This window comes from Schistocerca cancellata, chromosome 7 (assembly GCF_023864275.1).
Source record: "Schistocerca cancellata isolate TAMUIC-IGC-003103 chromosome 7, iqSchCanc2.1, whole genome shotgun sequence".
NCBI classification, from domain to species: Eukaryota; Metazoa; Arthropoda; class Insecta; order Orthoptera; family Acrididae; genus Schistocerca; species Schistocerca cancellata.
This window is the reverse complement of record NC_064632.1, coordinates 350,785,177-350,812,765: the sequence shown is the minus strand read 5'-3', so window position 1 is coordinate 350,812,765 and position 27,589 is coordinate 350,785,177. Positions and strand designations below refer to the sequence as shown.

Below are 27,589 nucleotides of genomic sequence, written 5' to 3'. Positions count from 1 at the left end.
TCTCCTTTCCACATTGGGCAATATTCTGTGTTATCCATGGATTTCTACGAGGCATTGTGTTATTGCTCATTTGATCCTCTTCTCCCTTCATTACTTTGTCTTTCAAATTTACCCATTTGTCTTATATTAATTTCCCCCAATTCAGTCAAAATTCTTGCCTAATGCATCCTTTAAATCTCTCAACAACCTCTGGTTCTTTCAATTTATCCAGGTTCCATCTCCTTACCTATTTGAAATTTCTTTAGATTTAATCTGTAATTCATAATTAGGTCATAGAGCACATTTGCCCATGAAAATATTTTGCAGTTTAGAATTTGATTTGAAATCTCTGCCACATCATTATGTTAGTCATTGTAACCTCCATGTGTCTTCAAGCCTCTTTGACATATATAGCCCACTTTCATGGTTCTTAAACCACTTATTGTCAATAATTGAATTGTGGTCTCTGCAAATTTATGTCAGGTGGCTTCTCCTTTTACTCCTTTCCCCCTGCCCAAGTTGTGCTATTTTCCCTTCTCTTCCTTGTCTTACTGTGAAATTCCAGTCTCCATCACAAGTAAATTTTCGTCTTTTGTAACTATCTGCATAATTTTTTTATCTCACCATATGGTTTTTCAACCTCTTCATCCTCTGCAGAACTAGCAAAAATATAAAGATGTACTACTGTGGTGAATGTTGACTATATATATGTTGGCGATGACAATGCATTCGCTACACTGTTCATTTCCATCTCTTTAGAGAATTTAAACACGGTCCAAGTAGACTGTAATCTCTACACAGATTACAGCCTACTTGGATTATGTTTTCATTCTCAGAACACACTGAGGCTGTGGACCCCCCCAAAAAATAACATTTTAAAATGCTATCCATCTCTGTTTTCAAATTTTCTAATCTACTTCCCCAATGAAGGGATCTAAAAAAGTCATGCAGCTCATGTTCACAGTCAGGTAAAATTATGTAAATCACATTGTAGTCACCTTTTAACTGTAAAATTACTGATTTGTACAACCCAATGTTGCAGTTATTGTTGTTTTGTCATTATCAAGTAGAGATAGTTGTGCTTTGTCGTATGTCAAAACATAAAAATCATCTGACACACCTGCACATCTTCACATCCTTAAAGTCTTTAATTTTAGCATTGTTAACATTTTTTATATGAATCACGTCAAATCACTACTCATGTAACTCATGCCAACTCCTTTTTTTGTTGAAATTCAATATTGTGTGTGTTTTTTAAGGATTTCTATGGGCCTTATGTTATTGCTTTGAGTTGTACATATGCCTACGCTGAAACACAATTACTTGCACTTGATAATGGCCACATGGTCAAAATTTCAATAGTGGCTTGTGCAAATAAATAATTTTGCAATGTATATGTGACCACAATGTCATTTATAAAGGAAGGGTTTAACAGTCCACACTCTAACCCACAGAATGGTAGTTTTGTTTTTCCTAATGTTAACATTCTCCTGAATTATTTCTGCCCAGTGATATGAATGGGGGAGTATTTTGCTTCTGGAATATTTTATCACAGAGAGTGCAATCATCATTAAGTCATGCAGCAGAACTGCATATCCTCAGGAAATATAATGGCTGTAGTTTCCCTAGTTTTCAGCTGTTCGCAGTACCAACATAATGAGACTATGTTTACTAATTTTCATCTCATAATGATAGACATTCAGAATTTGAATCAGTCACACATAGTAAATGATTTTTTGTTTAATATATCAGTTAATTATCTTCCACTTGCTCTACCACAAGATGCAAATTCTTAGCATTTTCTAGAAACAAGCAAAGAAACAAAAAATAGTCATAGTGTTCATACTGAAAGAATAACTAATGGAATATTTGAAAATACCATCAGATTTTCCATTTGGTGTCATACAAGCACAGAACAATTGCTAGACTCTGATGGCCACATTACTGGACACAAGGTGCACTTCTGCCCATCTTCTCCTCATAAAATTTCTCTAACAAAAACCAGTACCGTCAAACGGGGTGATTGCTGATGGTTTTATTGTTATTTTGGTTGTAACTTTTGTATATATTGTTAGATTAAATTGATTGTTATGGAAGTGATAGGGTATACGTGTAACGAAAATAAAAAAAAATCCCAGAATCAGAAAGAGTATGTGTAGGTATATTTATCTGAGGAAGTTAAATAAAGTGTCTGAAGTCACCTCATGGATTACTGCCTTTTCTTAAATTCTACATGCTTTTTATTTGATTTTGGTGACATTTTACACATTTTAAGGTAGCCCTTTGTTACGAGTAAGTGATATGGAATGATATAATGAATTTTATATATTGCAGATAAGTTTTTATTTTGCAAGAATTTAAATAAAAATTTTTTACAGTTCTTGACTGAAATATTAGAAACAGACAGAAACAAACAAAGTAATTTAACTAAAAGGTCAAAATAATTTTTCTCACTCATCATTCTAAATTAAGTTGCAAACACTTTAGTAAATGATTGTCTTTGAGTCTAAAGCTCCTTTTCTTGAAAGATGAACATTCCCTCTCTTCTCAACTGGTGTGTGAAGTATTCTTGAAATTTGCAATTTTGGTATTGTGTCTTCATTGGGGACATTAGGAAACACAAATATGTTTTTACTGTTCTCGTGTGGGCGCAAGAATTTCACACTTACTTCTGTAGCACCAACATTTGTGGCCACTCCAACATAGTACCTTGTTTGCTCCTTGTTTCCATGTTTATATTTGTACCCTGCAACAAGAAAATCCTCTTCTTTCCGCAGTAAAACTTCATTGGATGATGTGTCGTTTTCACTTTCACTACTGCTAGAAGCACTGTCACTTTTTTCAGCACTGCTTTTCCAGGTTGAACGTCTAGATTGTGGCGGCGTCGGAAGCTACCAAGCTTATTTGGAGGATAACGAATTTCTTTGAGCATTTCTTCAAAAGTGGAAGACCATGCGTCTGTGTTGCTTTGCTGGCTACCCTTATTATCAGGCAATTTTCGTAAGACATGATCTGAATCAAAAGGTATTAGGCCCTTGGTGCGAAATCCACCATTTATGTTTTCCTTGGAGTTTGCTGAAATCAGTGTCTGCTTCAGAAGAGATGGGAAGGCATCCTTGGAAATGGTCCCACAGGTGTGTTTCTTCCAATCAGTCAATACAGTTTGCCACGCTGCTTTCATTGGCTTGAAGAAGCTTACATCAAGTATTTGGAGGAGGTGCGTGCTATTGGGGGGAAGGAGAAGGAATGAAATATTGTTCCGCTCACACTCTTCAATAACACGTAAAGACATGTGACTGGATAAGTTGTCTCCAATCATGACAGTTAGCCCATTTTGACTCTTCAAATATGGCAAAGCGATTGTAAAGAACCAGTCTTCAAATACTGGCAGGTCAAATCATCCACTTTTGTTCCTATTGAAATAGGTTCCTTGTGGTCCACCTTCTTGCCATGTGTCCCACAAATGCTCTGATTTGTAAAGGACGTATGGAGGAAGCAGTTTACCATCAACACTAGCTGCCATCATTATTGAGACACTAGATTTTGATGAGTCAATCACTTTTTCAGCATGCTTACTCCCTTGTTTCATAATTAATCTGCTGCTTGCCTGGATCATCTGACATGTTGGTTTCATTTTAGTTGATCGTGTTGCTAGGTGGGAGATTTTACAGCTTTGCCTTGATATTGGAGGAAAACATCTTAAGAGTCTCTTTGTTCACTTCAGCACAAGCTCGTTTAATATTTTCATTTAATATTTTCACTTAAGCAAATGGAAAGATTTTCTGACTGTCGTTTGAGGAATAAATGTACCCATTCTTCTCTTGGCAAATTATTACAAAATTTCTTCTCTTTTTGGCCAGATTTATCAAGGTAGCCTTTAACTAAATATCTAATATCCAATTTAGTGAAGGGAAATCCCCAATGTGCAGCCCTCAAGATACCTTGCATCAACATTTATTCTTCTTTATTTAGCACTGGCTGTCCTCTAATTTTTTTGGATGTGCTTCCTGCACTTTATTTTTTAGGGTTGATTTAGGTATACCATACAAATCACATGCTTTTCTGTACGATAATTTACCACTCTGAATATCACGAACAGCTTTATCTAAAAGTTCCGGGTCATAATTACACCGTACTGTAGCACCTCTCCTGCTCTTAAACGTTCATGGCATTGTCTGAAATCACCCCACACAGTACACAGTTTTACAAAAACTGCCATTATTTTATAACCTTGCATGAGAAACTCAACAAACTTGTACAGAAATTGTCTCAATGCTGTTAGCTACTGGGCGGGTTGACAATTACGGGTACAATAACTTCCCGCTTGGCGCAACAATAGAAAGTTTCCACTTTATGATAATGCAAGATATTTATCACTGAGACTGTTTGTCACTTATTCACATAGGGAAATAATTGATGCAAAATAAAAGTTGTGGAAAGTGATAAATGCAATCTTGTGCTTAAAATAACTGGCACATGGATATTAAAATAAGCAACTCTTTGTTTCTATGCAATGGCAAAGAGAAAATAAGCCATACTGTCCAAATTTGCCCCCATGTCCGAAATCACCCCATTTGACGGTAACTCCCAAAAATAGCACTACCTCATCTTAAAGAAATATTATATATCTAAGTAGTAGTATTTGTCACGAATGACAGTAAGCTCAGTAATAGAGCATTCATCCTCAGGTTCAGAGTAAAACCAGTCTCCAAAAATATTTCCTTTCAAGTAGCTATTTTGTGGTCACAGGTGCTGGAAGATTTTGCTTTGGAAGAATCTAACCCAGAAACGTGGGATGTGGAGCTAGAATTGCTGCAGCAGTGCCTACAAGAGTGTGGTTCTACACTTCTGTATGATGGAAGACAAATGTACTCACAACTGTTGTGGAGGTTGCAGAACCAAATAACCAGTAAAGGCGAAGTTGGGATGCCGCACCTTTCAAACCTTCTGCAGATTTGTCGAGATCCTCCTGTCCCATCATTACTTCCTGTCAGCAATGAAGGCTTATTATCTGAAGAAGAAGAACAATGTTCAGACACTTGCATTGACTTGATTGCACGCCTTGGGAACTGTGCTGATTTTGTAGCCACGGTGAGTATTTGAGACTAGTTTCAGTTATTTCTTCTCTCTTTTTCAGAGAACTACCTCACCAGAAGTCACCTAGTATGATGTAGTACATTTTGAATAATAAAATCAATGTTTTGAGATGTTAGAACAAAAACAAAAATACAAATATCTTTCTTCAACTTAGTTGTACCACAGTGTTTTACAAGCAGCAAATTGTGACAGTTTTCTCATTAGTCCATTTTGACAGTAAGTGCAAGTTATTTGGTGAAGGATGTGTGATCAATGAAACATATATATTATAGGATTTCTAAATCTGATTATTTTGTCAGAACAGATCTGGAATGAGACTATTCAGTGCCAGCAGCATTTGAATAATTTTACTTAGTCCTCTTTCTGTCGATATACCATACTTTACATAATTGCAAATCAAACTCTTCAGATATATCATCTATGGAACATAGTGCAGTGTGTGTGAGGTGGGTAGGGAATTTTATTGGAGAAACGAAAACTGCTGCTTGGACAATGTGAAAGTTAAAAATAAAAGTATTTCTTCTAAATGTAGGAAGTATTTTAAATAAGAAAGTCAATTTTATTGCATCACTGCCAGAAACTGAACAATCAGTAGCTATTTTTACAGATGCGTTATGTGTAACACAACATCATTTGAAAATGAGCAACACTACTGAATGGATAAAAATTAATATCACATTACTGTAGGAAAGGGAGATTGGCTGTACACGCATGAAGTGGAATAAAGTATCAGGCACTAGACCTAAATAGTTCACTCTTTCAATTATGTACTTCGGTATTAGACTTGGAAATGTACAAAATGGTACTTCTAACCATATACATGCCCCTGCTAGGAGATATTTACATCCGCAAAATAGTAAAACTAATTGCTAACACATTGTATGTCTTTATTTCATCTCTAATAGTACTGAAAGAGGACCTCGAGAGTTATTGACATCTCCATGGTCACATTCCTAACAAGAGTAGAAGGCCGTAATGCAACAGTAATTAGAAATAAATTTTCTAAATCTAGCTGTTTTCTTTGAAATGAATGTGAGCCTAACAATAAACTATTTCCCTGACACTGGTGGTCAAACGACAGCAGTAAAGCATCCCTATCAGTCAGCTGTAGCTAAGAAGGGAAAACTACAGTTTCATATAATTGTAAATGCTAGTTTGTTTCTGAGATCATTAGCATCACTAGCCAGAGAAAATAATTCTCAGTCTTATCTCTGATGGTTGAAGGTGGCAGTTCAGTTTACTCTGTGACTCAAGTGTGTTATGTCATGTATCCTTGTATGTATCAATTATCTATGAAATAAAGTGCATTGTGTACTCCATACCACTGTATCAACTATCATTCGCTATCACTATGTACTAGAGTTCCACATTGGTGACCCCGAACTTTGAGTGAATGCTAAAATAATGCAAATTCATGTTGCGACATTGTGGCAACCACACCCAGATTGTGTTACGCTGATTACGAATTTTGTCAGCTCTTGTGCCCCTTGCTATCAATAGACATGAACAGTGCTTTGTATGGTGTGCAAGTGTTTAAAAGTGACAGTGACATACACGCTGCATGATGGGCCATGCCATCCGCCCTCTGATCCATGCAGCTGCCTGCATTACCAGCCACTGCCCATCCACAGTTCTCCCCGTGCTGTGCAGCCATATTCCAACTGCATTATCAAACTGCTTCACGACTCATACTACCGCCATTCTGCACAGACAACACACACCCGTGGTTCATGATTGTCGAAAGCATGTTTGCTTCCAACACCATCATCACAGATGACACAAAGTATGGTACTCTACTCAACCACCTTGGCACCGATTCTGATGTTATCTATGACATCATTCTGGCAACATTGTCTACGGAGAAATATGAGACCACCAAAATGACACTCTTACAATGCCTCTCTTGGACTCCCAAAGAGCAACCACACCAGGTACTTTACAACGAACATTTACAGGATGGGACCTCCGCTGAATTGTGGCAGCATCTTTGCAGTAAAATAGACCCATGCATCATGCCTGACGAGGCCCTGTGGACAATCTGGATCATTAGGCTCCCATCTCAGGCGCAGATGATTTTACTTGCCACTAGTAATGAGTCTCTCAGTGCCTGCCTGTCCCTGGCCAACTGCTTTTTCACCATTTCTCAAGATATGTGCAGCATCAACAAAGCTCCCAACAATGGTATGGATACACATGCTACACTGTCACGCATGCGACCTCCTGCAGTCACTAACAGTCACCAAGTACTTCTGGCTCTGCCCAAAGCTGACATGACTGCTGCCACCACCCGCTGTGTGTATGAAACAAACTCAGCTTCAGCTGTCAATCCTGGTACATCGGCAGCCTAGCATGCACAGTCTCACCACTGTTGGCACTAAGATCATTTCGACAACACTGCGTCTGTGTCGTCAACCTCATGCCTACCCAAAACATGCCTAACAGCCTGCAAGAGGTGCCCCAAGCATGCATGAACAATGCATAAGCCACCTTCATATACACAAAGTCGCTGCCTGTCCACCGGATTCCGATGTTGCTCCAACCGCCGTCTGTATGTCCTCAACCACATCAGGACTATGTTTCCTAGTCAACCCCAGATTGCAGATAAGCAAACATCTCACACACCTGCCTACAACTGAAGACCGGGTGGTCATTCCTGGGTGCCCTTACTTTATGCAAATGAACTCACCTACATGCCTCTTGACAGCGCTGCTGGCAGTACACGTATCCCTGCCACGACAAAGTGATGATGCCAACGTTACTTCACCCTCACCCCATGCAACAGTACATACTTTAATGTGTGGATTGCACTGGCTGCTTACTGCATTACTGTTAACAGCATATAGACATGCAAGAGACATTTGCTCACCTCAGCCAGGACAACATGTCCCTAAGCAGTTGCATTCAAACAGCATGGGCACGTCTCACAGAGGTCCGCTCCACCCTCGAGCACCTCCGTTCCTCACATATTTATTGCCTATGCGTACAGACCTGAACCTGTCACCCAACACCTCAAGTCACCTCACGCTGTGCTTGTGCTACGACAACTCACCTTCCCCACCTCTGCACCTCTGCTGGACAATGCCTGCTCACAGTAAGTCACTGTCCACACCGAACCAGCACCTGCACCCTGTGCTACCTGACACGCTGCAAACAAACTGCCACAGCTCATCAACCATGCCACGCACGTGCATGCACCAGCATCACCCAGGCATCCTAGCCAGTCTGCAGCTGCCATCTAATACTGCTGCCTCAGAGGCCAAGCCAGTGCCTGCACATAGCACTGCCTTCTGCACTGTGTCTGAACTTCCACAGCTCGCTGGCTGCGCCACCCATGCGCAGACTACCACCTCGCTTGGGCAACCCACCTCCAGCCTACAGCTGACATCTAACAACATTTCTGCTGCTCAGGGCACCAACTCAATGTGACCCACACTGACAAACTCTCAAGCAGTTGCTCACCCACCGTGTGATCTTTTTATCTTGTCAGACATCAACTACAGCACAGTGTACCTTATCAACACTACACCCAGCCTGCCAGTTAGTCAGCACCCCAGATGTCCATCCCCTGACCACCACCACACGGTGAAGGCAGTGCTGGACAGGATGTTACAAGCTGGAATCATTCGCCTGTCAGATAGCAGTTTGGCCTGACCCATCCGTCTCAATCCTAAGAAGGACAGCTTGGCCAGATTTAGCGGTGACTATCGTGCCTTGAATGCATGCACAATTGTGGACAATTACCCAGTCCTAATATTCAAGACTTCATACACTACCTTGTCAGCACTGAAGTTTTCAGTGTAATCGATTGTAAGAACGCATATCTGCAGATACCGATGTACAAAGATGACATTCACATAACCACATCTTTTGGATTATTTGAATTCCTTCATATTCATTATGGACTAAAAACCCTGAGAAAACCTTGCAACACTTTATAGGCAGCCTGCTTTTTAAATTTTCTTTTTGTGATGCATATCTGGGCAATTTCCTCATTTTTTTTCCAAACATGGACTCACACTTTGCCCACCTTGAACAAGTTGTCAGCACTCCCGAAGCCAATGGTGTAGTGATCAACACTGACAAATGTCAACTCTGTCAGGTGCAAGTGATGTTCTTGGGCCACATCTTTAATGCTTCTGGCATCCGCCCATCTCCAGAGCACACCAAGCTGATTTGTAACCTACCACCCCCACCCGACTACCACGAATTTCACCATTTCTTCAGGATGGTCAGTTTCTATCTCCTTCACTTGCCCCATGCTGTTGTCCTGCAGGAACCCTTGACATAAGCCCTCAGAGGCAGAAATACAATGGCTCATGGGATGCTCACATGGACAACGGACATGTGGCGCACCTTCCAAGCGATCAACAGTGATCTGGTTCAGGCAGCCACCTTACCTCACCCAATTCCAGAAGCCCACCCATCCGTCACTGCTCACACTAGTGATTTAGTGATAGGAGCCATCCTTCAGCAACAGCTCTAGTCAACACTTGTGTTTCTTCTCTCATAAACTGACTGAGGCACAGTGCACTTGGTCAGCTTACTACCAGGAGCTACTAGTCATTTACGAGGCCATGTGGTATTTCAGAGAACATATTGAAGAATGCCCCCTTGTCATTTACATGGACAATGGGCCCCTGGCTGGTGCAATCTGTTGCACACCCAGGGATGAGTGTCTCTGCTGTTACTGTCGCCTCAGATACATTGCACAATTCGCTATGAACATCCGTCGCAGTAAAGGTGCAGACAACGTAGTCACTGACTGCTAGTAGTGCATTGGTGCCATCGTGGCCATGATTGAATTTGACAAGCTCACACAGGCTCAGCAGGATGACCCTCAGCTACAGGACCTCTTAAACAATGCCTCCTCTACCCTCATCATTGAGCCAGTTTATCTCCGACACACCCCTGGACACACATGCCTGCTCATCACACAACAATTCCACAGAATTATTTTTGACCTGTTTCACAACCTTGCCCACCCCACTGTCAAACCTACTACTCGCCTAATAACTGACTGATACATTTGGCCAATGTTAAGCTATGAACTAGGGCCTGTGTACCATGACAGCAATGTAAAACCATCTGGAACACTGTCTCCAGTAGGCACCTTCCAGATACCGAACGGATATTTCCAACACATTCATGTGGACATGGTTGCCCCCTTCCCTCATCTGGCAACTACTGTATCTCCTCTCAATTGCTGACCAGGCACTGGCTAGAGGCTACTGCCATCCAAGATGTCAGTGCTGAAACAGTTGCCACAGCTCTCATACCTAACTGGTTTGTGCATTGGCTACCCTCCCTCCATAATGACATAGCAAGGTAGGCAATTTGAGTCCTTGCTGTTTGCCAATCTCTGTAAACTGTGCAACATTACTTGTTACTGAACCATCACCTACCACCCTCAAGCTAATGGGTGTGTCAAGAGGCAGTGTTGCACCCTAAAAGCCATTCTTATGTGCCATGGTGGTGACTGGTCCAGTGAACTCCAGTGGGTGCTGCTGGGTGCCTGCATGGTGCATAACCAAGACCTCCAAGACCTTAATGCCTCACTAGCCAAGATTTTATGCAGCAAGACACTATCCCACCCCAGTGATTTCATCCAGTGATTTTATCTCTTGTGACTGCATCCCCCCCCCCCCACCCCACCCCACCCAACCTAGCCTTGATTCCTACCATGGTTGACAGCATCCGGAATCACATTGCCAACCTTCAAATTCCTCCCCTTCCCTCCATACCCCTCCTAAAATTATGCTCCAAAGACCTAGCCATGTGTGAATACATCATAACCTTGTGATGATACCATCCGCCCCCACACTCCAGCGCTTATTCTCAGGCCCACATAGAGTTCTTCGACACGGCTCCAACACTATGACATTCTGCCTAACAGCAAGCCATTCAGAGTCTCTCCATCAGCTGACTGAAACCTGCCTGGTATTGCTTCAACAAGACCCCTGATAGGGACTCTACCATCACAATGGCTTCCCCCCCCCCCACACACACACACATTACGTAAAGTAATAACTGAATATCTTGTAGAAGCTCTTCAGAGATCGTGAGATTTTTACACTCACATGCCAATACATTCATCCCTTTCATTAATGGTATTTTTGGCTAATAATAAGAGCAAATTTAGGAAATATTAGAAGTAAAAATATAGACTATTTATCACTATCTAGGGTTCAGATAGAAGTTCTAACTTCAGATGAAACATACATTACTTGCCATATATCAGTTTATATGTATTGATATATTGTATCAGTTGAGAGTGTTTGTGTGAATAAAATGCAAATAAACATCAATTTCAGTAATGTTGAATTGAATTTGATAATGAAAACCTATTTTTAGACTATGTTGTCAATGCAAGTAGGATATGTTGTAGCATCAACAAGCTGTCTAGTGGTACTTTTCATTTGATCGTCTCTTGTAGCGTTTTGTATTAATCATCAATTAATTTTATGCTTATATAGTAAAATAAGAATCTTACCCAATCAAACAATACTATCCTACAATTTAATGGTGCTTGTGTAAGTTAAGTCATAGAAGTTGCCTTATAGGTGTATTATTATCTGTGTTGTGTCAATTGGTGTTTTAAGATTTTTTATAATATTATTCTGTACAACTAACTAATTTGATACTTTAATACATAATAATACCCATTGAGTTTTTCAATTTAAGATTCACTTGGCTCTGCTGCTTCATGCTTAACTGTTGATCTTAATAACTTATTGGCTATTGTCTGTTCCATTAGGTAAACTATAACTTTGATAGTTTTTATTGTACGATTAAGTGGCCTATATCACTGTTCTCACGTCTCAGTTACATGTCTTTTTAGCCATTGTAGATTGAAGGTAGCACAAAAAATTACAGACTGTACTTGCAGCATATGATAATTGAATGCATGCTTTGTGTCAGCACAAGGAAATCATCTCACACAAACCAGTGTCTACCTGTTACTGTGGGGGAAAACCCACCAGTAACTCAGTTCCTCAGCATCCTGTGATATTTCATAGCAGCCTGCTCCATCAGCTAGCTTGATAAAGTCCCATGATATAGCTCTCCTGCTCACAGAAGTATGGCTTTTTTAAAATGTAATGTTACCAGTTTTGCATGTTGTACCAACATTTCCAAGCACCCACTTGTGTAACATTACAGTAAACAATTAGATTCATCCCTCATCTCTCAGTGTTCTCTTTCATGATGGGATGGCTCAAGGAACAGATTTGTCAATTGTGTCATTTGTTTATTGTTGATATGTTGGATAGTGTGATTGTGTTTTAATTTCATAATTATATCATAAGACATTACGTTAAAATTGTTATTTGAAGGTAGTGGGTGTCAAATATGCAGTTTACCAGTTATTTAACAAGGCCTAAACATGGTACAGTAAATTTAATTCATGTCTTTGTTGCTGATTAAGTTATATTCTCTATGTGCATGTGAGTCATACATATTTTTGTTTGATGAATTTGTCATTCTGCTCTATTATAAATACATTGCTATAAGAACTGGGCAACAACAGTGTGAAAATGAATGTAAACTTGTTAATGATATGAAAGTTGTTTATATTGAGTTTCTGACTTTTCTGTTGATTGTGTTAATATTTATGTACAGGTGGCTACAGAACATGAAGAAATTGCTGTATGGAGTGTGAGAACAAATAAGAAGGTACGAACACTACAAGGAGTTACTCGACCAGGGGGTCTGCGTGCCATTGATTGGCGGCGGGCGGTTGTCCTCTGTCGGCGAGAACTGAGAGTTTATGATCTAGATGCTGGTCGTCTAATTGTTCGTCTGAAAGGAGTCATGAATCAAAAAATGCCATTTTTTGGACTACATGATGATAGTCACCTAGTGGCTCTCTCTCGCAATCGCATGTATGTTAATTTGATGGATCTACGAACTGGGGACTGTGTGACAACATTCAAGGCAGGAGAAGACCGCTTCCTGAACTCACTTCTGGTTTCTGGTGATGGCAGGTAATTGAACTGCAATTGTGTTATGAAGAGGTTCTTAAGAAACTCTGACTTCTCAAATTTTTAAGTCACTAACACACAGTTTATTGCCAAAATATTTTTCTATTATCTCAGAACTCAAAATATAACGTAGTTGCACCTGCAACAAAATAACCTATAATGAAATTTCTCCTATATGCCTTAATGGACTAGCATTCATGGCAGAAAGAATATGGCAGATATTTGCTTTATGTCAATTTGGTTCTTTACCTTGCTCAAATTAGGGTCTTTAAGCTGTGGAGGAAAAGAGAGAAAGGGCCAATGAGCTAAAATGTGTGTCAGGCATTGCATAACAATCTTGACAGTGCAGATTTTGATGTACATTGATGCAGTGAAATGTAAATGGAAACTTTGTTTTAAGAGATATTTGCTTATTTTAAAAAATTCCTCACTTCTCTGTGTTGATAACTTTTTCCATGGCCTTTGAGAAATTGGGATTCAGGAGAATTTTGACCACCTGAAGGTCATAACCTTTCCGGTAATGTCAATTTGGTTTCCAGCAAAAATAGATGCTGTTATTTTCTCCTTCACCTGAAATCTCTTACAGTAAAAGGGCACTAGTCAGAATCCTGTGTGATGTATCCAAGGCTTTTGTCTGTTTGGGCCATAAAATTCATCTAAAGAAATTACACTTCTGTGATGTGTGGAGTAATGGCCACAAGGCTCAGTGCTAGTCATGTGTGCTGTTTCTTGTATTCATAAAGTACACAGTAACAGCACTGCTATTGATCAGTTGAACTCATTATAAAACAAATTAATAAATAAGAAATTTCACTATGAGGAAGTAAAGAAAGTAACTGTAAACTTTAGAATCAAATGTCTCATGAGTGGTATGGCAGTGTAGAAGTGCTATAATTGAGGAAAGAAATTTGAGCTTATATTATTGAGGAGTCAACAACAACAAACAATGTACACTGTTTTCACTGCTTTGGACTTCATGTAACCGGAAGAATAGGGCAAGATCAAGACAGTGAGAGCAATTACTGCTTTTTTTTTTTTTTTTTTTTTTTTTTTTTTTTTTAAATGAAGTGACAGTACACCTTTTGACACACAGATGATTAGTATCTGTGGTTGATTAGCTTTCAGTAACTTGGAAAAACATGTGTTTTCCAAAGGCAGTCAACACCCGCAAACAATGGAACATATCCACAACAAGAGATATACCTGGTGATTTCATCAAAATAAAATATTAAATAAAAAATTAACTACTAAATAATATTTTATCTGAAATTTGTTTATTTTCAAGATACACAGAGGAGAAGGGATAGCAAGTGCACCACAAACAACACAAAATTAATTCTTGGTGTTTCAAAAGTAACTGGACACATCTTGGGTGTAACGTATGCATCATAATAAGCTTAAAATGTTAAATAAAGTTTTGTTTGAAATTGCTTTATTTCAGAGTTATGCAAGAGAGTAGGAATCACAAGTGTAACACAAATAACACAAAATTAATTCTTCTCAGAAACAACATGAAAGGATCCAAAATTCAACCTAACTTCATACTGCACATTTACCCCAGAACATGTTCACAATGATGCAAGCAAAGACAACATGCCAAAAGTCTGTACTGGCCCATGTTGTAATGCCTATGACTAATGACATTATGCATCATAACTTGGAAATAAAGCAATTTCAGAGAAAACTTTGTTTGATGTTTTATTTTGATGCATACATCACCCATGAAGTGTGTACAGTTACTTTTGAACCACCCTGTATATAGACAAGATGCTACTAAGAACAATCCCAGCTGTCTTAAGTCTATATTCCCAAGCAAAGTCTAGTCCAAGCCATATCAGAGTACTGTGTATTATAAATAGAGTCCACCATAATAACACCATGGATAATGCAGGGGTATGCACTCCACTACTCGCATTAACACTGGCTTATGCTGGCCCCAAGCCAGCTGATATGCTGGAGTTCTGTGTGATCCTGTAAGAGGGAGCACCAGAGGATCATCTCCCCCCCCCCCCCCCCCCCCCGCCCAATAAAAAGCAGCAACTAGTGGGAGAGAACCAACTCTGAGAAAGGTAGTGACTCAATGCCTATGGACATACTTTGGAAGGGCAAGGCATAGTGGGAAATTATGGGGTGACCATGGGACCAGACAGGCCAGTGGTGGTGGAGAAGCAGGTGGCTGCTGACAAGGATGGTGGAGGTGAAGTTGATTTTGACAGAACTGCAGAAATCTGTGGACAGGTGCCACAGTATACAATGTAGACGAGTGGCAGGTGGAGATTGTCCTGCAGATCCAGGTAGCATGACATTGAAACATACGGGCCCACTGCAAATGCCCATTAGGAAAGAAGAGGCTACAGTGATGAGATGCACACAGCATATTCAAAAAGATGTGGTGAGGGTGACCCTGAAGCTGCTGTTGTGGGCTGCAGTTCTCCATCAGTGTGGCCCTATAAGTTGCTAGAAAGCTACAGAGATCATTGGATGCAGTGTTTTACATCATTTCGTCCTGGAGCTGGATTTTAAAGGTGCAGACAAAGTGCCCACATGACTGTTGGAGGCTGGGTGAAAAGGCACAGTGCAAAGATTTTGAATTCCATTACAAGTGCAACACTATAAGTGGCATCCTATTATCAGAAACCAAGGTACATGAGGTGCCCTCAAGGGCAAAGACTTTTTCTGAGTGACGATAATAGCAGTAGTATTGACTTGAGACATAGGGAACACAAAATGGAAATGAGAAGAAGAATCAGTCATGGCCAGTGCAATGGAACCCAGAAATGGACCGCGAAGATCTAAGTGGATATGCTCTCAGAGTTCCAGAGCTAGAACATTGGCAGACCTGGTCCACAATGTCAGAGTCAATATTTTGCCACAAAACATGTTATTGCACCAAACTTTTCATCTGGGACATGCCCTAGTGCACAGTATGCAGAAGGCACCGGACTTATGGCCTCAGATTGGGAGGAATCAGGACATAGCAGTGATCATCCTCTGAGACCCACAACAGAACTATTTGATTTAGGTGTAATTGATGCTGCGATGGCCAATGAGTATGAAATTTGGGCCCGGGAGAAGTGTCCATCTATACATTTTGTACAAAGTCACTGGGTTCTTGTGGTTAGCGTCCATGATGCCACACGATGTTAAGGGAAAGGTGTAAATGGCAGAATCCAGATCTTGATCGATATGCAAACACATCAGTTCATGTTGGTCGAAGGATGGGTCAGGTTCCATGAGGAATCAGGACAGCATGTCTGCATTTCCATAAAACATCACTGCTTGATAGTGTATAGAATAATGAAAATTATGTAAATACAGCAACCAGTGGTGGAGGCAGTGGGTTGTCTGGTCTGGTAAGGGATGCTTGGGGACAAAAACAGTGAGCAGTGGGTGGTGATTCATGACAAGATGAAATTTCTGTAAATAAAGGAACAATTTAAACCCTAAGTACACCATGCAATCTGAAGGGTCTTTTGCCATCTTAAAGACTCTCTGTTACAAGTATGCTCAAATTATATTCATGTGGACATGGGAAGAGAACTGATTTTGAAACTCGTGCCACATTTAAAATGACAGTGGCTCCACAATTTCTCAACTTAACTGCACAAACAGCAGTGAGGGCCTCCCACTCTGTGTGCGAATAATGTTGCTGAGAAGCTGATAATGTCTTAGAAGCATAGGAAATAGGGCACTTGGTGCTGTCAGGGTATTTGTGGGATAGGACTGCACCAATATCATAGGGGCACATGTGTTGCTACTATCAGAGGCAAACCAGGAATGTACTTCATTAAGCATGGTGCCCATTTAAGGTACTTGTAACATGTACAGCTTGTTGACAGCAAGGTGACCATTCAAAATGTATGCCAAGGCATAGTTGTTTCATTGGGTAAGAGATTTCTGATAATTTTGGCCACAATAGTTTAAAACCTTACCTAGAAATATCTGGAAGTCTTTGCCATTCTTGGAGAGCTGTATGTAATCAATAACTGCAGCATAATCCTTCATTGGTTCCAGTCCATTTGTTGAAAGTTTAAACCCTAAGTATATCAAGGAAGGTTACATAAAAGAAAAGTTCTGCATGTTGTGCTTTGAAGTCCACTTGTTGCCAGTCTCTGGAAGAAAAGCTCAAGGTCGTGAAAGTGGTTTCCCTGAAGTTGTAGCTATGAGCAAAATATTGTTAAGGTATGCAACATAGTTAGGAATGTTCTGTTGTAGTGCATCTGTGAAATGCTGAAATATGGAAGGGGCTGGATAGATTCCAAAAGTTAACCATTTGTAACAGTAAAGGCCATATGGCATGTTCACCTCTAGATAATTTTGTGATGCTGCATCCAAAGGAATTTGAAAAATATGCCTCTGTGAGTTCAGTTTTATGAAATGAAGTGCCATGGTCTAATTTTGCAAAGAGTTTATCCAGAATTGGTAGAGGATAAGTTTCCATTTTGACTTGTGCATTGATTGTTACTTTGAAGTCACCACAAAGAGTCAAGGTGCTGTTGGGTGTGCACACAGGGTAGTGGTCCATTGACAGTGGGGAATAGATGTTAAGCAACTTTATGAGTTAGCCTATGTGAGCCTATCTTAGCTCTGTTTCAAGGCCATACATAAGAGCCAAGGGTCCCAGGTGAGCTCTGAAAAAATATGGGGATGCCATCACTTTAAGAGAGACATGAGGAGCTTCAAAATCAGTTGTCTTTCCTAGCCAGATGAAAAAAAATTGAGCGTATTTATAACAGAGAGTCATTAACATGCCACAAGGCCCTTCAGATTGCTTGCTGTGGTTTTTTCATATACCTTAAATCAAAAGCATGGGAAAATTCTAGCCAAAAAACATTTTCCACTTTGGGGTGAGCTGCTACCAGAATTATAAAATTTATTGGAATAAGTAACTTGGTTATAAGTAATTACTTGAAATTTTCCTAGTAAAGGCCCAAAGATTTGTCTCAGCTACCTGGAAGAAGCACGACCCTAAACTTAAGTAGACTAGTTTAGCAATAACACAAGTAGATTGGTTTAGCAGTGACACAGAAGCATTGGTGTGCAAAAATAACCTCATAGGTTGTTTGTCAGTGAATGCATCAAAGCACATTTTCTGGTTTGTGTTGTGGGAGTCCGGCAGTTCTGTGGAGTACTCACTCACTTGGTTTGTTTCCATAGGTTGGGATGTGCTCTCATTGGAACTGCTGTAACATACCTCATACAAGTGCCCTTTGCATGTCAATGGGGACACGCAGTGTGTGCAGGGCAAAGGAAATTATGTTTACATCCAAGCAAAGACACTGCTCCTGAAGCGACTAGTCGCCCTTGGTGTGGTTGTTTACTAGGTCGTGCTGGTGGAGGCCTCACCAAAGGTGGCATAACATCCTGCATAACCAGTGCCATAATTGACTGCCATGATGTTTTCTTCCATCAGCAACAAACCGTTGGTTGTGTGAAACAAGCCCTGGGTTGCATGGGCAATTTTGTGAGCTTGAACTGTTCACATAATTTCCATCAAAGATGGATCTTGTGGTTTCTCATTTCTGAGTCAAGCATAAACTTTACTTTAATGTCACTGATTACAGAGTCTGTGTAGTCCTGCTCACACAAAAGTTTAAAACAGCAACTCTGTAGCTCAGCAGCCCAGTCTGCATATGATTGATTGGGGCTCTTTTTTCTGCTAAAATTCTAATCTGGTTGCAGTAATATGTTTCACTCTGCAGCTGAGTGTCCACTGATATGAACTTTCAGGCAGATTAAAACTGTGTCCAACAAAAACTCACACTCAAACTTTTGCTTTTCATGGTCAAGTACTCTGCCAACTGAGCTACTTAAGTATGACTCATGACCCCTTCTCACAGATTTACTGCCACCAGTACCTTGTCTCCTACCCTTCAAACTTACAGAAGCTCTGCAAATCTTGCATAGCTGCCATTCCTGGAAGAAAAGATATTATGGTGACATGGCTTAGCCACAGGCTGGGGGGATGTTTCCAGAATGAAATTTCCATTTTGCAGCAGAGTGTGCACTGATATGAAACTTCCTGGCAGATTAAAACTGTGTACCAGACCAAGACTGAAACTGGGGACCTTTGCCTCTTATGAGCTACCCAAGCAGGGCTCATGAGCAGTTCTCCTCACAGGGCAACTTGTGTAATGTTTGGAAGGTAGGAGATGAGGTAAGTAAAGCTGTGAGAACAGGTAATGAGTCATGCTTGTGTAGCTGAGTTAGAAGAGCACTTACCTGTGAAGTGCAAAGGTCTCAAGTTTGAGTCTCAGTCCAGTTCACAGTTTAAATCTGTCAGGAGGTTTCATATCTGCGTACACTCCACTACACAGTGAAAATTTCATTATGGAAACATCCCCCATACTATAGCTAAGCCATGTCTCCACAATATCCTTTCCTCCAGGAGTGCTAGTCATGCAAGTTTCGTTGAAGGACTTCTGAGAAGTATGGAAGATAGGAGAAAAGGTACTGGCAGAAGTAACATGTGAGGACAGATCATGTGTTGTTCTTGGGTAGCTCAGTTGGTAGATAATTTGCCCACACAAAGCAGAAGTCACAAGGTTGAGACTTGGTGTGGCACACAGTTTTAATCTTCCAGGATGTTTCATATCAGCATGCAGTCCATTCTGGAAACATGCCCCAGGTCGTGACTAAGCCATATCTCCACAATATCTTCTCTTCCAGCTAGTTCCACAAGTTTCGCAGGAGAACTTCTGTGTCGTTGGAAAGATAGGAGATTGTGATGATGTTTGCTGTCTTTTATTTCTTCATTTGTTGTCCTTATAGTTGATATACTGTGTTGTGATACTGGCTGAAAAATGGGGTGTGAAAGTGCAGTACTGTCTACTGTAAATGATGTAGCTGACAGGTGCACATATGCGTTTCACAGTTGTTTACTTTCACTTTTCACAACCCTCCATATACACATGTAATATGGCCAGTGTACTATTGTTTAACTTTCAATAAGCCTCACTGATAGTTTTTGTGTGAACTTCAGACATACTGCTACAATAGTTTACTATTGATTATCTGCGAGCAGTAATAACCTAACCTCAAACTTCACAGTTCTTGAAGAATAGAAAGGTATGTATGGAGCAGGCACTTTCATTGTTTTAACACATGGCCCAATTGTGTAACACTTGTCTCACAGTTAAGTTGATGCATTGTTGTCGTTCTAACCAACACAGGTTCCTCGTCTGAAACTCGGCCTTGGACTGACTGTCTCGGGTCCAAAAATTGGGCCCTTATATATCATCACAATAATGGGTTCTGAAACTACGCATTGTTTGAAGTTTAATTTACAGAATTTATATTTGTTTATTTGTCAACAACAGAATTTTACGTGATGAAACAATTACTGATTTTACCATATAACAGTAATATTAACTATGAACAGTCGAAATAAATTAGAAAATCAATTACATACAGGAGTGATTCTAGAAGGTCAAGGGGTGGGGGGGAATAATCGGGAGGGGGGAGGGGGGGAAGGGGTTTGTGGGAATGGAATATCGCTTAACAAAAGGAGACTTGGTTTTACTTAAAATAGTTTCTGGGAACTGTTTTGGAGTTCAGGGTAAAAAGTGTGTATTAATACATTACTGGCCATCAAAATTGCTACATCACAAAGATGACAAGCTACAGACGTGACATTTAACTGATAGGAAGAACAAGCTTTGACATGCAAATGATTAGCTTTTTAGAGCATTCACACTAGGTTGGTGCCGGTGGCGACACCTACAACTTGCTGACATGAGGAAAGTTCCCAACTGATTTCTCATACGCAAACAGCAGTTGACCGGCTTTGCCTGGTGAAACGATGTTGTGATGCCTCATGTAAGGAGGAGAAATGTGTACCATCACGTTTCTGACTTTGATAAAGGTCGGATTGTAGCCTATCGCGATTGCAGTTTATCTTATCATGACATTGCTGCTCGCGTTGGTCGAGATCCAATGACTGTTAGCAGAATATGGAATTTGTGGGTTCAGGAGAGTAATACAAAACACCATGCTGGATCCCAATGGCCTCTTATCACTAACAGTCCAGATGACAGGCATCTTATCTGCATGGCTGTAACGGATCGTGCAGCCACGTCTCGATCCCTGAGTCAACAGATGGGGACATTTGCAAGACAACAACCGTCTGCATGAACAGTTTGACGACATTTGCAGCAGCATGGAGTATCACCTCGGAGACCATGGCTGCGGTTATCCTTGACCCTGCATCACAGACAGGAGCACCTGTGATGGTGTACTCAACGATGAACCTGGGTGCAAGAATGGCAAAACGTCATTTTTTCAGATAAATCCAGATTCTGTTTACAGCAACATGATGGTCACATCCATGTTTTGTGACATTGTGGTGAATGCACATTGAAAGCATGTATTTGTCATCGCCATACTGGCGTATCACCCAGCGTGATGGTATGGGGTGCCATTGGTTACACATCTCGGTCACCTCTTGTTCGCATTGACGGCACTTTGAACAGTGGACGTTACATTTCAGATGTGTTACGACCCGTGGCTCCACCCTTCATTCGATCCCTGCGAAACCCTACATTTCAGCAGGATAATGCACGACCGCATGTTGCAGGTCTTGTTCGGGCCTTCTGGATACAGAAAATGTTCGACTGCTGCCCAGGCCAGCTCATTCTCCAGATCTCTCACCAATTGAAAACATCTGGTCAATGGTGGCCGAGCAACTGGCTCGTCACAATATGCCAGTCACTACTCTTGATGAACTGTGGTATTGTGTTGAAGCTGCATGGGCAGCTGTACCTGTACACGCCATCCAAGCTCTGTTTGACTCAATGCCCAGGCATATCAAGGCCGTTATTATGGCCAGAGGTGGTTGTTCTGGGTACTGATTTCTCAGGATCACTGCACCCAAATTGCATCAGTTCTAGTATAATATATTTGTTGAATGAATACCCGTTTTATCATCTGCATTTCTTCATGGTGTAACAATTTTAATGGCCAGTAGTGTAAATAATCAGACGCCCATTTTAAGTTAAATGATACTAATTGGTTAGATAGTAAGCTATTTGCTGCTCTTATTCTTTTGTTAAAATGTGTTTGAAATACATCGCAACCTATATTGCTACATAATTATAAAAAAAATGAATGAACCTGTTAGGGTAATATATTCGCTGATGTCTGCAGCCATTTTAACCAGTGTAATATGATGCTCCATTGGGGAGCACTTGCCACTCGCCACTTGCCACTTGCCACTTGCCACTGCTCCTGATTACATACATAAAACTAGGCACACAAATAGATCTGGTGTTATATTCTTTAAAACTGAGCATCAACCTTTCTCTTTTATGAAAATGCAGATTATGCTCACGTATGTTAATGGCAGATAATTAAAAAATTTAAAAAATGAGTTTTAAGGGGGCAGATGACAATACAAGAGGGGAAGTAAAAATTATCCCAGCTTGCTTCATCACATGACCCCGTCATTGGATTGACCAGATAGATATTGCAAATAGCTAACTGGGCAATTCAATGACCACAAATGACCCCAGACAGTCGGTTGAAAATCTACACAGAAAAAATATTACCTACAAAATCTTATCAAAAACTATAGTACATATGTTTTTTTTTCAAATTCTAACTTATATGAACTGGCCATACAAAAATTCCCATACTAAATATTTACGTACAATGTATTGAACATTTGCACAAAAGATCTACAAGTTATGCTTTTAATATAAATTAGGCATCTTCATCATAAGTGATGTCTTTTTTGGGTAAAACAGGATTACATTCAAAGATACGTATCACTCTGTACAAGTCCTGTCTTGCTTAACAAAAACTTACTCGCCATGGGTAGCAAGAAGTTAAATTACATTGTGCATTGCAGTTTTCTGCCACAGTACATGAAAAATTGAGACAGAATATCCTACTTTAGTACACTTACTTTTTACTTCTAAGTCTAAGAAAAAATGTTTCACAATAAAAACGATAGTCATTACTTCATAAATATACATATTACATAGTTCTCATAACATTACAATAATTAGCACTAAAATTGACTATATACACTCTTGGAAATTGAAATAAGAACACCGTGAATTCATTGTCCCAGGAAGGGGAAACTTTATTGACACATTCCTGGGGTCAGATACATCACATGATCACACTGACAGAACCACAGGCACATAGACACAGGCAACAGAGCATGCACAATGTCGGCACTAGTACAGTGTATATCCACCTTTCGCAGCAATGCAGGCCGCTATTCTCCCATGGAGACGATCATAGAGATGCTGGATGTAGTCCTGTGGAACGGCTTGCCATGCCATTTCCACCTGGCGCCTCAGTTGGACCAGCATTCGTGCTGGACGTGCAGACCGCGTGAGACGACGCTTCATCCAGTCCCAAACATGCTCAATGGGGGACAGATCCGGAGATCTTGCTGGCCAGGGTAGTTGACTTACACCTTCTAGAGCACGTTGGGTGGCACGGGATACATGCGGACGTGCATTGTCCTGTTGGAACAGCAAGTTCCCTTGCCGGTCTAGGAATGGTAGAACGATGGGTTCGATGACGGTTTGGATGTACCGTGCACTATTCAGTGTCCCCTCGACGATCACCAGTGGTGTACGGCCAGTGTAGGAGATCGCTCCCCACACCATGATGCCGGGTGTTGGCCCTGTGTGCCTCGGTCGTATGCAGTCCTGATTGTGGCGCTCACCTGCACGGCGCCAAACACGCATACGACCATCATTGGCACCAAGGCAGAAGCGACTCTCATCGCTGAAGACGACACGTCTCCATTCGTCCCTCCATTCACGCCTGTCGCGACACCACTGGAGGCGGGCTGCACAATGTTGGGGCGTGAGCGGAAGACGGCCTAACGGTGTGCGGGACCGTAGCCCAGCTTCATGGAGACGGCTGCGAATGGTCCTCGCCGATACCCCAGGAGCAACAGTGTCCCTAACTTGCTGGGAAGTGGCGGTGCGGTCCCCTACGGCACTGCGTAGGATCCTACGGTCTTGGCGTGCATCCGTGCGTCGCTGCAGTCTGGTCCCAGGTCGACGGGCACGTGCACCTTCCGCCGACCACTGGCGACAACATCGATGTACTGTGGAGATCTCACGCCCCACGTGTTGAGCAATTCGGCGGTACGTCCACCCGGCCTCCCGCATGCCCACTATACGCCCTCGCTCAAAGTTCGTCAACTGCACATACGGTTCACGTCCACGCTGTCGCGGCATGCTACCAGTGTTAAAGACTGCGATGGAGCTCCGTATGCCATGGCAAACTGGCTGACACTGACGGCGGCGGTGCACAAATGCTGCGCAGCTAGCGCCATTCGACGGCCAACACCGCGGTTCCTGGTGTGTCCGCTGTGCCGTGCGTGTGATCATTGCTTGTACAGCCCTCTCGCAGTGTCCGGAGCAAGTATGGTGGGTCTGACACACCGGTGTCAATGTGTTCTTTTTTCCATTTCCAGGAGTGTAGTATGAAAGGTACGGACAAGACTAAATTTTAAAATCAAGTGCATGTTACACTATCAAACATTACTCAAAGTCATAACTGCCTGAAACTGGTTAAACTTGAAATATTTTTGTTTCTTTCCCCTTTGCAAAGTAGCAAAAACTCAAGATGTGTATTACCTCTAGTAAAAACTCAGGATGGGCATTACCTCTAGTAAAAACTCAAGATGTGCAATAGCATAGATTTACTAATCATTACCATATGAAAAAAAGGAAGAGAGTTACCATTACATAGCTTAATTACTATTCAAATCAAAATTAAGGGGATAGAAGTTGACCAAATCATTGCCCCACTTCTCTACTCCACGCTGAGCGCTACTGTCCTTCAGACAGAAAATTAAATCATCACAAAATGTTACCAAATAGTTACCTGTCAGAATAATCAGTTCAGTTTAGCATCACAGTAATCAGTTAATCAGAAAATTCGTTATTCTGCGTCCCAGTATTACCACTTAAAGTTCATAATTCCTCAGAAAACAAATAGAGGTTTTCAGATAACCTATAAATCTAATGATGCAGCATTATAAGCATTATATGACTTCTACCTCACAAAATTTTGCTCTTTCTATTCAACTCTCATTCCCAGTTGCAGTGTCATGAATTGCACAATATGAACAGTACCCAATGTTGCGTAGTTCAAAGTTTCATCATCAATATTGTTACACCACATTTGTTTGTATACAGTTATCTTTTTTACTACTCAAATATGTCTGTCAGCTCCATTATTTTACTTACATTCCGTACCTCATTAACCAGTGGAGTGCATTATCAAAAATATCCCTACTGCAGATACAGGCTCCCTAACCATTAAGACCCTAACATTATTCATTATTTTATCATTTCATTATCTCGTAAATAAACACCTGCTCTGCTTATCTAATGCACAATTAACTTTCATTAATGATCAGACAAAATTATCACTTAGAAAAACTATTATTTCACTGTATTCCATCAAATTGCTCAAGATTCTAGCCTGAAGGGTAATGTACAGGGTGACACATGGGAGACAGACAGTTTTTAATGAAATAATACTGAGCCAACTTTAAAATTAATGCATGTTTATTTACACAAAATCAAAGCTCATTATTTGTCATTTTAGTTAACAAAGTTATTTGTGAAAAATAATGTTGTCAAGGTGATGTCCATCATTTCGAATGCAGGACTCAAGTCTCTCCTCAAAGTCCTCCAATCACGCGGACTAAAATCTCTGCAGGGATGGCAGCAATTTCTTGAATTATTGCATTCTTCAACTCGTCCAAATTTCGTGGTTTGTGGTTATAGACACAGTTCTTAAGGTACCCCCACAGAAAAAAGTCACATACTGACAAGTCAGGAGACCAAGGAACATTGCCAAAACGTGAGATAATCCTGCCAGGAAAGATGCATCTACAAACTGTCATTGAAGTGTGCGATGTTGCCCCATCCTGCTGGAACCAAACGTGTTTTAAAGGGATTCGTCATCTTCTTAGTTCTGGTTTCAAAAATGTTTCAAGCAGACGAATGTAACAAACCAAATTAACAGTAACTGTGACCCCGTTCTCTTCAAAAAAATAAGGTCCAGTAATGCCAACAGAGCCAAGAGCACACCAGACAGTTACTTTTTCTGAGTGTAGAGGATGCTGGTGGATAAGGTGTGGATGCTCTGGAGCCTAGTAACATAGGTTTTGCTTATTCACGGTCCCGTTTAAATGAAAATGAGCTTCATCGCTCATCAATAAAATTTCATTTTCATTCAATCCCAAAATCACTTGCATTCTGTAAGCAAAGTCTACTCGTACAGCAAAATCAGTTTCCTTAAGTTCTTGGACAATGATCATTTTGTAGGGATGGAATTTTAATTCTTTATGCAAAATTCATCTTACCGATTCACGATTGATTCATAACTCACTAGCATGACGTCTAGCCGACCATCGTGGTGTTTCTGACTGCCGCTTGTCTTACCCTTTCAACATTTTCTGGTGTCATTATTCTGCATCTCGGGCCAGGATGCTTCTTATCCAGTATGTTTCCAGTTGATCTGATGTTTTCCACCCATCTGAGGATTGTGTTACAGCTCGGAACAGCTCCATGTTGTCCGACATTAAACCACGCATGAAATAGTCACTGCGTAGCAATAATAGACTCACCACTTTTCACAAAACTGTCATAGACAAACACTCGATGTTGCAAGTCCCACTGCTCCATAGTGACTGAGTAAATGAAATGGTGTCTTGTGTAGATCAGAACTATCCCCACCACGACCACCTCCCACCACCCCCACCTTCAGTACTATGCAGTTCAAAACCGTCCGTCTCCTGTGTGTCACTCTGTACATACAAACCTTGCTTATTCTTTCCACATAAATTACTCCAGGAAACTATGTTTAAAGTTGTAAATTCTTAATGTTAAACAAGGCTGTACCATGACATAGATAGATAGTTATCTCCAGATACTGATTGCAGTGAACACAAACACTTCTATTATACCACAATCAGTATTAAGATTTCGTATTTAAGATGGTTTTTTACTGCATATTGCCACTGCTGCTACACCCTGAGCTGATTACTTCAGATGTTAATTATCCTCTACATATGTTGATACTTATCTTTTTCTTTGAAATAAATTATTTAATCATGGTACCAATTTACTTTCTTCCATCCTCTTATGACTCCATTATTTATAACTAACACAACATAATATATATAGATAAACACATAGAAATCCTGGAAAAAACTTTTCTAAAATATCCGTATACTAAAGTATCCTACTGTACAAAATCACATGAAAGTCAAAGATAAAATGTGTGTGATTCACTTATAAACTACAGATACAATAGGTGAAGAGTTTCACTGCCTCAGGAAACACGAAAAATGAGACAGACACTTGGGGTAAGCATTATTGCCACATAATGAATCCAACTCAGAATGTTGAACCCCCTACTTGCTAGATGCACAAGAAATTATTCCCAAATAATACATCAATGCTGAGATTTAGGATCACCAACAAATTGCACTCCAACAGCTCTCCTGCCAATTCCACAGTTAATATTAACTCTTGTTTCACACTCTT

The 27,589-nt window shown here is 40.7% G+C and overlaps 1 protein-coding gene across 1 annotated transcript in view; it reads left to right on the top strand.

The window, feature by feature from the left end:
• LOC126092028 (NACHT domain- and WD repeat-containing protein 1) overlaps window positions 1-27,589 on the top strand; it is a 621,846-nt gene that overhangs the window by 566,885 nt on the left and 27,372 nt on the right. The window contains exons 21-22 of the mRNA XM_049907424.1: window positions 4,729-5,070; window positions 12,694-13,058. Coding sequence (XP_049763381.1) covers window positions 4,729-5,070; window positions 12,694-13,058 — 707 coding nt within the window. The remainder of the gene's footprint in view (window positions 1-4,728; window positions 5,071-12,693; window positions 13,059-27,589) is intronic.